The 12,605-nt window shown below is 42.3% G+C and overlaps 1 protein-coding gene across 1 annotated transcript; it reads right to left on the reverse strand.

Moving 5' to 3' along the window:
• Positions 1-5,585: 5,585 nt before the first annotated feature.
• Positions 5,586-8,888, reverse strand: LOC109743784 (NEP1-interacting protein-like 1). Its single transcript, XM_020302873.2, has 5 exons — positions 8,683-8,888; positions 8,000-8,178; positions 7,577-7,660; positions 6,594-6,764; positions 5,586-6,517 (listed from the first exon to the last, which is right to left on the reverse strand). Exons 1-5 carry the CDS (start codon positions 8,855-8,857, stop codon positions 6,371-6,373), a joined length of 756 nt encoding a protein of 251 aa, XP_020158462.1. The 5' UTR covers positions 8,858-8,888; the 3' UTR covers positions 5,586-6,370.
• Positions 8,889-12,605: the final 3,717 nt, after the last annotated feature.

The following is a 12,605-nucleotide window of genomic DNA, read 5'->3' on the forward strand; positions in this document are numbered from 1 at the left end:
TATGTGCGTTTTTTTCTTTTCAAGTCTCCGTTCTTTGCCTTTTCCACTAGACCCAGCCTTTGTAGTATATTTTTGTCAATTTTTATCTGAAAAATATTTTGTAATACCAGAGTCTAAAATCATTAAGAGCCCAACAATTTTAAACTTGTCCTTTTTGCATGTTTTTTGTGAAATTTACCACTAGTCTTTTTACGTTATTCGACCACACAAGAAAAACACATTAGGACGATTTATTTATGAAAAATATATTTTTGACCGTGATTTTTGAAAGGAAAAACCCACGGCCAATACCATGTCCATCATTGAGTCGCAACTAGCTCTAGTAGTTTTCCACCTTCAACTATTTTTTTGTCGCCCAATTGCAAGCCCACCCTCGAGTCGCAACTGTTTTGTAGTTCCAGTTACAAGCTCACCTTTTGACTCGAAATTGGGCCCCATAGTTGTTTTTGGTCGTAGTTGCAAGCTAACCCCTCAACTCGCAATTGGCCCCGTCTGTTTTCATGGGTGCTATCCCAATTCCAATTCTACCCTTAACTCGCAAGCGTTGTCATCCTAGTTGCAAGGTCACCCTCGACTCACAACTGTTTTTGTTATCCTAGTTTCAAGTCCATCCTCGACTCGCAATTGGACCCCCTAGGTGTTTTTGTGTCACTTACAAGTTCATCATCGACTCGCAACTGGCCCCATATTTTTCATTATCCAAGTTGCAGGTCCACCCTCGACTCACAACTGTTGATGCCCTAGTTGCAAGCCCAAACATGACTCACACCTTTTTTATCATCTCAGTTGCAAGAAAGTTCACCCTCGACTCACAATTGCGCCACTATTTGTTTTCATTCCGGTCGGAAGCCACACCTCGACTCGCAATCGGTCATGTCTTTTTGTTTTTGTGTCAATTACAAGTCCACCTTCGACTCGTAGTTAGCATAGTTTTTTTGTCCTACTTGTCTGTCCAGCTTCAACCCGCAACTAGGCCTATATTTTGTTCCGTTCCATTTGCAAGGTTAAATTAGACTCACAACTGAGCCCCATAGTTGTTTTTTATCCCGTTACAAGCCTACCCTTGACTCACAACCGAACCCGGTAGTTGTTTTTTGTCCCAGTTGCAAGCCCACCCTCTACTCGCAACTGGACCCCATAGTTTTGTTTTCGTGCCAGTTGCAAGTCCACCCTCGACTCGCAATTGAGCATGTAGTTATTTTTGTTCTAGTTGCAAGCCCACCCTCGACTCACAACTGGTCCCTGTAGTTGTTTTCGCCTCACTTGCAAGCCCACCCTCAACTCCTAACTGGTCCCATTTTTCAATTATCCAATTGCAAGTCCACCCTCGACTCGCAATTGGGTATGTAGTTGTTCTTGTCCTAGTTGTAAACTCATCCTCGACTCGCAACTGGGCATGTAATTGTTCTTGTTCTAGTTGCAAGCTCACCCTCGACTTGCACTGGGCCTGTAGTTTATTTTTCATCTCGGTTACAAGCCCACCATTCACTCACAACTGGATCCGGTAGTTGTCTTTTTGTCCTGGTTGCAAGCCCACCCTCGACTCACAACTGAACCCAGTAGCTATTTTTTTGTTCCAGTTGTAAGTCCATACTTGACTCGCAACTGGACCCCATAATTTGGTTTCTGTCCCAGTTACAAGTCCATCCACGACTCGCAACTGGGCATATAGTTGTTTTTGTCCTAGTTGCAAGTCCACCGTCACTCACAACTAGGCACCGTAGTTGTTTTCGTGTCGTTTGCAAGCCCACCCTCAACTCGCAACTGACCCTTTTTTTCGTTATCCCAGTTGCAAGTCCACCCTCGACTCACAACTAAGCATGTAGTTGTCTTTGTCCCAGTTGCAAGCTCACTCGACTCACAGCTGGGCTAGTAGTTTATTTTTCATCTTAGTTACAAATCTACACTTGACACGCAATTAGGTCCAACAATTTTTATGTTTTCCCAGTTGCATGTCCACCCTTCATTCGCAATTGGATTTATAGTTTTTTTTCTACTTGCAAGTCCACCCTCGACTCGCATCTGGATCCATAGTTTTTTGTTTGTTTAGTTTAGTTGCAAGTACATCATCGACTTCGCAAGGTCACCGATTTTCTCCTTTTCTTTTCTTGTTATTCTTATTTTATTTTTCAAAATTTTAATTCAGGAACTTTTTCCAAATTTCATGAACCTTTTTTCAAATTTATGAAAAAAGTTCAAAAACTTGTGAACTTTTTAAAAAATTCATGATTGTTTTTCATTTCCGTGATTTCCCCTCTATGAGCTTTGCCAACTTGCGAAGTTTTTTCATATTCGTTATATTTTGGAAATTGAAGATTTTTTTTCAAATTCATGAACCTTTTTCATTTTCATGATTTTCATTTTCATGATTTTTATTTTCAAATTACAAACCTTTTCAAGTCGTTAATTTTTTTAATTTTGTTTTATTTTATTTTTTTGAATTTTTTAATAAACATAACATGCAATCGACATTGTTCGGTAGATAGACGATGTATGCTAGTTGCAAAAGCCTAGCAAACTTCTAAAAGCATTACTATAACCGGCCACTCTAGTGAACAACGTTGCAGGCTTGCTGAAAAACAACAACTAATGTAGTGAGTTTATCCCCCTTGCATTAAGAAAAAACGTCTACGATGGCGTACCACCAGCGCATGCTAGCTGAGCGTTTGTAGTGCACCACACGCTCATGTGATCGATGCTCACTGTACCACCAGTATGGCAGTATTCATCCTGTAGCGAAATATTGTAGCAGGGTAGCGACGGTAGCGGGAATCCTTGCGCATGGGCCCACCGCACGGGAACGCGGCTGTGCGCACGCTTTAACTTTGATTTCCCCAATAAAAAGGTCAAAAGACAAACAAACAAACAATAAATATCACAAACAATTCCAAAATCATAGGAGTACTTAGATGTGAGGTATTATCTCACATCTAGATGAGATATAGACAGACCCATAGTTTTATTAGCAGCATGGCAAAAAAAAACACGTCAAAAGAAGCCTACAAACTTAAATAAGCTCCCACTTCAACTTCAATTTGTACTTCGTCAAGTTTTATTAGCTTAGAACGAATTTTTTTCTCAATCTCATCTTCTTTTGCTCACGCCTAATATTATATGCATAGGTCTAGATGTGTTGTTGAGGAAAATATAGAAATGATATATAACAGTGATAATTCAGTCCCAGTTTGAAAACATTGTTTACTTCACATTTGTACCAAAAACTTTAGAACACATCCTAAGTTTGTTAGCATCTTTCCTGGTTGATTGATAAATCTTAACACACTGACCGGTAAACCTAAGGGAAACAAAAGCTGGCCATCGCTGTTGCGACAACGCCGGTTTGGTTCCATGATGCGGTGAATGCTGCGATGGTGCCCCTGTTGCTCCGGCGATGCTGCGACGATTGCCACCGTGTTGCGAGCGAGTGTTGCGACAACCGCCACCGTGCTGCAATAGCCGCCAGCGTGCTACCAATCGGAGTCCTGAGACGAGGGTTGCCTGTTCTGCGAGTTGGTCACTCACCCTGGGCGTTTGTGTACCCTAACCCGCTACTCGAACCTGAACCGAACCGAATTACCCGAATTGTCGGGTAATTTGGGTATCGGGTTAGGGTTCGGTTCTCATTTCCTAGCTATTCGGTCTTCGGGTTAGGGTTAGGGTTCAGGTTCCAGTTTGGAAAACACGAAATACCCATACTACCCGAATTATCTTTTATATATTTACTAATTGGAGGCACCATACAAAGCTCCACATTAATCCACATCATTAAAAGTATGTTAGTCATTCTTAATCATCCGATCTATGTAATTGATCTATCTTGACCCTCCAATTTGTGTTACACCCGTGGCAAAAAAATAACCAATCTGGACGTAAACCTGACTCAACCTGCACATAATTAACATCAGAAAAAACATCAATATTTTCCTTAACAAAAACGTTATAAGAGTTGTGATCTCACAAGAAAAACAAACACCGTTATAAGAGACCATGTCTCACAAGAAACAGGACCATCAGCACAGTTGTAAAAAAAACAGAACCATGAGCACGTTTCCAAAAAAAGGTCATCACCACGTTCCCCTCCTTTCACGTATAGATTCAATCTTTGGTGAAACAAACAAAGGAAGCTCCACCCATAAAAACTCCACGATCGATTAAAAAAACAGGACCATGAGCACGTTTCCTAAAAAAAGGCCATCACCACGTTCCTCTCCTTTCACGTATAGATTCAATCTTTGGTGAAAAAAAACAAAGGAAGCCTCTACCCAACCTTGACTGCGGATATAAAAAGGAAAAAAAACATCGCCGTGGACTCCTGCAGTACATGGCCACGGCCGTCTCCTCCCCTTCAATATTCCTGCACCTTCCAGTAGAGACGGACGGCGCCACGCCTTCTCTGATCGTTGAGTTGTATTCTGTGATGGATGACCTTCTTTGCTTTTGTTCTCTTGCATGCTACCACCATGGGAAAACCAAGGTTGAATCCAGCATATATTGCTTGATGTAAATGGGCCTTCAGGTTTGGTCTCATTACTTAATCCCGTGAATTACAAGCATGGATGGAATAAGTGGATACAATCATTTATGGTTGGGTTCTCCCATTGTCCCAGCAATTTTACATGCTGGATATCACGACATGTCCGGCACCTCGGATCAAGATACATCAGTGATCATTGTTGTTATTATGGTATATTCAGGTGCCTGACGCCTCCGATAAAAATATTGATATATTCTAGGGTTTGAAAATGGCAGGTCGAATCATATACAAGACACATATATATCTGGATTATACAAGACACAAATATATCCGGATTATGTAATGGTCGAATCACATGCATATATATACGACATTTCCATGTGTTAGATTTCATATGCACATAAATGCTAGAAATAAAAGAAAATACATATATACGAAATAATGCAGGGCATCAACTTTGAGGTATATTTGAGTTAAACTATAGCAACCGCTATTTTCTACACTTTAATGTGCATACATTTGCATGTCATGGATTCTGTTAGCCTTAGCCACATTTGGAGACAAGGAACACTTGGCCTAAATATAGCTATATATCAAAGTTAGATACAAGTGAAACATGCTCCAAGCATGCATGCATGCGCGTATGTCCATTAAAAATAGAAATTAATTAACGCAGTCTCAAGAAAAAAGTTTGAAAACATTTGTATACATATTGATGAGAATATGTTGAGTTACGTCAGAGACTTTGGAATAACAGTACTAAAATCAATGTAAATAGGGATCTAACTAATCAAGAAAAACAATGCTAAAAAATATATAAGTATTATTAGAATGTATCACCATGAAACAATTCAGTGACTGCTTATGATTGTCAAACACTAATTTTGTAGTATTTAAATCGCTAGCCCGTGCAGGTGCACGGGTTGACGACTAGTTCATACTAACCAAATTATTCATGCTATTATTACACTGTCATGTTACCCATACTAACTAAAATACCCATACTAGCCGATTTATTCATACCAAAAGCTGATGTGTGCTCTGAATATTTATGTTTCTTTGGGTACCCGAATTACCCGAACCGAAATTTGGGGTAATTTGGGTTCAGGTATTTTTTGGCAGAAAATTTTTGTTTCCTATTTTTGAGTATCAGAATTACCCATAAACCGAAGTACCCGAATCGAAATACCCGAACGCCCAGGGTGATCGGTCACGGCGGGGAAGAAGCGTGCTAGTGATGAGATGAAGAGTGCTTTTTTGTTTTGACTTGTCAGACGGCTGGGAGCCTAGGAAAGCATATATGAGGATGAATCGGACGATAGAGAGGGTGGCTGTTCTTTTATCCGTACAACCGACTGGCATCTAGCGCACCCCTTTCGTTAATGCAATGGAACCAGGGGGCTCTTGCCCTCCTGATAGTCTAAAAGGTGAATTTCAAGTCCAAAGGATTTTAAGTAGGAGAGATAACTGAGAATACAATTGTATATATCAGACCTTCTAGCCGGGTCTCACAAGTAACCCATATTGATAGTGAAATTAGAGGATTTATGGTGAAATACACAAAGCAACGACGTTGGATCACCTCTCCATCAGTACATAGCCATAAAACATGGTTATTAAAACCTCCTTGATGGTTGTATCAATCAATTTGTCTGTCGCATTGTACCTTCTGCGAGTAGGCACGTCACGTCTCGCTCTCTAAACAGCATGCTGATGGAGAGGTTCCGTCTGCTCCCAATAAAAGGAAATGCCAGCCGTTACTAGCAGCCTCGGATTTTCCTCAAGACGCATCATGAAGAAGGTTCTTGTCATTTCATGTCAGATTTTTCTCACACACATCAAGCACGTACGGGTATTTGACTATATGAAAATACACCAGGTGCACAGCCAATTTGTTTACATATGCATATGGTCTACTATATGAACACCACACCTGCACAGTGGGCAGGACGCGTTTCTCTGAAGCCAGTTGTCGATGCATGGCACATGGAAAATGTGCTGGCACTGAGGCAAAACTCTCACAAATTGGCACGATCCGAAATCCTGGTTAGTAGTAACATGTCATCAGTCCAAGAAACTATTTTTTGGCGAACAATGCAAGTCAAGCTCACACACTAACCTGAAGGCACACTGAACAGCAGCAGCTCTCATCAGTTTCCTGATCAGAACCAGTTGCGGCTCTGAACCTGATCGCCGGGATCTTGTTGATCAGATCTCTTGACATGCCATCCGTACCGCCGGTCTCGAAAAGGTCACTGTTGTCGATGAATGGTGTACTCAGTGAACTCATCTGCATTACACAAAACTTTGGATCAGACCTAGCGTGGTGTGCAAGCAACTGCCATAGCAATCACATAGTAGAACCTTGCCAAGTCGCAATCAACACCAAATGCAATTATACTTGTCGTGCCTAGAAGTCGTTATCGCTTCTGGCAGTCTCTGGTCTATGAAATCAGAAAGAGTACTGTATGTGCATGTGCATTGAAGGAACACACTGTATATAGTCCTATATCATAGATGGTGTGAAATGATCACTCACAAGTTTAATCTTGGATAATGTGTGATCTATTCTTTCTTTAGCGGATAATGTGGAATCTACTCAATAATACATGTCAGTATCATGTTTTTTTTCTCAACTTCATATCGTACTATTACTTAGCATGATTATTTGTTTGTTCTAAGATAATAGCACACACACACACACACACACACACACACACACACACACACACACACACACACACACACACATACCTGAAGAATTTCATATTTTAGATGCCACAACAAGGACATTTAAGGTTTGATCTTGTAGCCCCACAATCTAGCTAGTTCTAGATATTTCTATGACTAGAAGCTTCCTTTGCAGGAGAAAGGGAAACGTTATTCTCCATATAACTACTTTAGTGCTAAGAATCGACTACAACAGTTGAATTGTAAGGTTTGAAAGCGTTTTACTTATATTGGATGAATATATAAGATTTATTTTTACTACAACCTGCCGTGGTTACTGGGGTATCCTCCCATTTTAGCCATTAGAGAGCAATGATATCACACTACCAATCATTATGAATTTACATCTAGCTTATATGAAGAGCTATATACCTGGCTTTGCACTGCATGTTGCAGTGCCGGGCTGACCATCTCGCAAACAATTCGTCCACTGAAGAGGCTAGAGATGATGTCAAGCTGAAAGACCCAACACAGAACATCAGAACAAGTAAAACCTAACACGATCTGCTTACGAATGACTACTTCGCCTATTCACACAAAAATGATGATGGCATGGTATGAAAACAAACAAAATGCAATATTATTTCCTGGATAAAACATTTACTTCTAGCATATGTTTCCATGGTTTCCCGATTTCTCCTCAACTGAATGACCTCCAAAATAAATCAGCCACTACGCACATCTCACGCTTAGACCTATCGCATCCTAGTGAGGTATGTGCTCAGGTAGGTCCATGAAAATGATCGTTTACTTTTCTCGATGCATGAAAGAAGAGGTGAGTTCTTTCACACTCACCACAAAGAGAATGCTATATTTTCCAGATTCACTGGATCTCCAAATCTCGATGCAGGATTCAACGGCCTCGGTGCAGAAGACCCCACCGGAGAGTGCTCCCACACCGGCGCCCCGGAGCACGCCGCTTTCGGTGGACATCCCCATGCAGGCACCAATGAAGAACCCAACTACCGAACCCACTGCATTCAAAAATAACAATTTACAATGGGAGAACTTTCAGATAATGTACCAGCCATTTACACAACATGGCCTACTCATGGAATAATTGCAATGCAATACCCAGCGAATTAATTAAAACTTGCAAGCAGGACCCAGACAGAGAACAAAAACATGATCGACCACGAACCACATAAAACATCTACATTAACAATGAAAGCGGAAGGTGAGCTTAATTAGCATGTCTCGTGACAAAAGTGGCAAAGAAGCTCCAAAATTTCTGCCTACGAGATTGAATTGTTGCCAATTCGAGCAAATATGAATGCACCACAACGTAAACCCCAGAGTGCCAACAGCTACCGGGAAGTAAAAATCTGCACAGGAACCCAAAACCGTACCCAATCTCGGGCAACCCCAAGTACAATTCGTACTAATCAAACAGCAAGGCTACGGGTAGCAAATGATTGGAGCCACGGGGGCAGCAGGCATTGACCGAGAACAGAAGGGAACCAAAACCTGGCACGTACCGACGGCGAAGACCAAGGTGAGCAGCGCGCCGAGCGCCCACCAGGCCGCCGCCACAGCCGCGGTGCCGGACCTCCCGCATGCTCTCCACACCTCATCGAAGCGGCAGCGAGGATTCGAAGAAGCCGCATCCGCGCCGGAGAAGGAAGAAGAAGAAGGAGGCACCCAATGATCCATCAAGGCCGGCAAGCACCCTCGCAGTACATGATCCAAGGAACTTGGCGAGATGCTACAACAAGCCTGGAATGTTTCGGGGGCTCGAGGGGGGTCGCGTATATATATACCGGGACGCGGGGGGTGATGGGCCGGGGTTACGGGGGATGAGCCGACATAAATCGAGTGGGAACCATGCGATGTCTATCCATTATATTTCTTTATTTATAAATGCTTTTTTTGGACATATATGTGATGTTACTTGACATCATGAACATGTGTATAGCCTCGTAGACTTCGCCATGGAGCTTCTGTTCCTCTGGCAGCGTCGTCCTCACAGGGGCACGCCGGTTGTTGCTGTTCCTAATGGTGACGGCGACGACGCGCCGAGGAGTCCGGAATCTCATCCCGGCCGACGAGCTACAACGGTTAGGGTTTCACCGCTTGCAGTGGGCAAACCCTAAGTCCACGAAAGCGCAGGTACGTGATGGTGCTCCTCCGTTCCATGGATTTGTGCATCGGCGATTGCTTCGGAGTCGTCGGAGTTCATTGGTTTGCGGCTGCGGCTGGCACCGGGTCCTCCGAGTATCTTAGTACCGTTTTCTCTTTTGTTATAGGGCCTTCGTGCGACTTCTCGGTGTTATCTCCTTTGTTCAAGGGCCTTTATGTTGACGCGTGTTCTACGATCCCTGTTCCTGTGGTTTGAATGCGTGCAACTTTCTTTAAAAAATTGGTAGAGAAGCTTTTCTTTTGAGAACACCCGCGATTGCTGCCTATATATCTCCGGAACAATCTGTACTTTCTTTACTGTATTAGCATAGTCTATGCTTTAGTGCTTTCTTCGAAGTTGTGCCATACAACGACTTTAAATAGTTTGGTACAATTTTTTGTGTGAAAAGACCCTTTGCTTTATTAATCATTCCATCAATACAAACACCCCCCTGAAGAACAAGAAAATCACAATAAGGACCCACGGGTGCCGACGGACTCACACCACTTGAGCAGGTTGGTTGCGTGCCGCTGTCGCCACTCTGCAACCTCCACTGTCAGAGCCGGCCACTCTTGTTTTGATGTAGCTGGGAAGTCAACGTGCCATGGTCCTGCCGGACCAGCACCCTTGAAGCAGAGCCGCCTTCATCGAAATGAACACGGATCCGAGAGCCCATCCACCGGACAAGCATCACAAGATCAACATCTTCATAAGACAGACCCAAGCTCCACAGAGACGCCAAACATCACTGCAACAGGGAAGGAGCCGGGAGGCAAAAACCATACCACCAATGTCGCCACTGCCACGACACCAGTGCTTGTGAGCTCAAGAGTCAAGATCATCCACCCCCGAAGGGCGGCCAACAAACCACCCCCCTCCTCAACATTGTCGATGAACACGCCAACAACATAGATAATAAGGATATGAGGGTACCTTATTTTTGACATCGCCGTTGCACCACATCTTCGTTGGATAAACAACAAAACAAACTGCCAAATCCATAGATCAGTAGTAGATCCACGCCGTCCGCAACTCGTCTGCATCCAAAGCACCACCTAGGCGAAGGGAGAGCGGCAAACACATTATTCCTGGACACCGATGAACCCTTCACCAGATCAAAGTTATCGCAGAACACATGTACCCTATCTACATGCCGAAGACAGGGACGGGATCCCCACCTCCCGCGTTGAAACAGTGAGCGAAGGAGGCAGGGATCCACGCCCTCACCGGCAGAAGGAGGTGAATTGCAAGAACTCTCCCTTTCACGCTATCTATTGTAGAGGTGGGGAGGGGAAAGCAGAGCGCCTGTTTTCTCCAAGAATGTTCAACGGGACCATGGTTCACACGAACCTACACTCAACACCATTGATCTCTGGACATCACTCATGGGGATCTATGCACAGTGTATTAAACAATGCATGGCGCCAACTGTTTGGGGAAGATGGTGAGAGTAGTCATGCATGGCGCAAGTAGTTAGTGATGACTATGAACCCCTACCCTGCTAAATAACCCTATATGATGTTCACATCATAGGCAATAAAATAGTGACGTTGCATTGGACACCTTGAATGGGGGCCACCCACGAAACACTGTTTACTTTTTATTGCTTTGGTATGGGTAACAGCTCTCAGCCCAAGACATGCATGGAGTTGACGTGCACACATATAATATCGAGATGTATACGTCAAATTTTGTTTGAAATTTTTTTCACACTTTGAAATAATCGCGTGCAGGAGTGCGCGCTCCTTGGAGCACCAACGGATTTCCGCTCGTTCTATTCTTTATATTCTGAAGATGATCCATACTTTTTTTTCTAAATGAATGACACATCATATCTACACGTATCATTGGCGTTTTTTAGCTGGTCTGAATTTACAGATAAGAAAATATTGCCCGCAAAAGAAAGATAAGAAAATATAACCGGCAAAAATATCTAATGCCTCGCAGTAATGAGAAGTTTTTTATTCCTTAGGCCTGACACAAATGCTACAGTATGCCTAGTGATACGTGCTAGCCCAGGCCTAGGGGGAAGTGCTTAATGTGGACTTAAAACTGTTTAATACTTAACCAAAATATTTGAATCCAAAAAGGACACGGATCCACATGCAGAGGGCTGGTGAATCGGATGGCGTGGACCATAGGTTCGGCTGAACTATGGTCCAGAATCGCGCCTCTCCTGTTTTCTCTCGTGTTGACCGACTTCGTGTTCAAAGCCACAATGATTAAATTGCAAGATTGCATATCTATGTGTTCATGTTTTCTTTTTGAGGAATATTATAAATGGTTTGCACGTACTGGATATAGTAGAAGATACCCGTCGCATTGTTGTGGACCTTCTGACTATATCTTGAAATAGACTTCTTGAGTAATGGGAGGAAATTATACGATATATATTTGTAAAATTCTACGTTGATTGAGGAAGTTTTGCATGAGTAACTGGGAGAAAACATATGAGAAATTTATCTATAAAAATACGTGCACCAAGAGAAAACCATGGGACATAATAATAATGAGAGTACCAGCATAAGTATTATAAAAAATTGCACTCTTGAGAGTACTACCTCCGTCATGGTTTATTAGTCCCAATCGTATTTTGGATCAAATTTTGACCACATATTTGATTAGCAAAATATTAATGTACGTCATCAAAAATTATGTTGTTGGATGCGTATTTGAATGTAGTTTGCAACAATATTATTTTTGTTAAGTATAACTTATATTTTCTTGTTTAAATTCATGGTCAAAATATGATCCAAAATACGAGGGAGACTAGTAAACCAGGACAGAGGTAGTGCATACTCCCTCCATTTTTATTTACTATGCGTATTAGAGTTGACTGAAAACAATATAAACTTTTACCATAACAAATCTATATGAGGTGAAAGTACATTCAATAATAAATCTAATGGTATTGATTGGTTATTATATATGTTCATATTTTTGTTTATAAACTTTGTCAAAATTTACGAAGCTTGACTTTGACCAAAGCTAATACACGGACTAAATAAAGACGGAGGGAGTACTTTGAGAGAGAAGAGAGAGCCGCATGGACTATCAAGTCCTGGTGCTCACATTTATTCTAAATTTATTTCAGGATTTCTGGTGATACATGTTTAGTGGGAGTAGACGTTTCCGTCAACTGCGAGGTGTCTACGGTGATTTCGTAAAATCTCAAGATGATATGCCGGCTCAGTCTCTCGGAAGTGCTCATAGGGATAAGGTGTGCGTGTGTGCGTTCATATGGGGTGAGTATATGCACGTATATATGAGCGCTTGTGTCTG

This window comes from Aegilops tauschii, chromosome 7, assembly GCF_002575655.3.
Source record: "Aegilops tauschii subsp. strangulata cultivar AL8/78 chromosome 7, Aet v6.0, whole genome shotgun sequence".
NCBI lineage: Eukaryota > Viridiplantae > Streptophyta > Magnoliopsida > Poales > Poaceae > Aegilops > Aegilops tauschii.

Excerpts from the sequence above, each read along its gene's own strand:
- LOC109743784 (XM_020302873.2), bottom strand. The coding sequence starts at position 8,857 with ATGGATCATTGGGTGCCTCCTTCTTCTTCTTCCTTCTCCGGCGCGGAT. Across the intron at positions 6,765-7,576 it reads AACATGCAGTGCAAAGCCAG|ATGAGTTCACTGAGTACACC; the intron begins GTATATAGCTCT and ends TGTGTAATGCAG. Across the intron at positions 6,518-6,593 it reads GCTGTTCAGTGTGCCTTCAG|GATTTCGGATCGTGCCAATT; the intron begins GTTAGTGTGTGA and ends ACTACTAACCAG.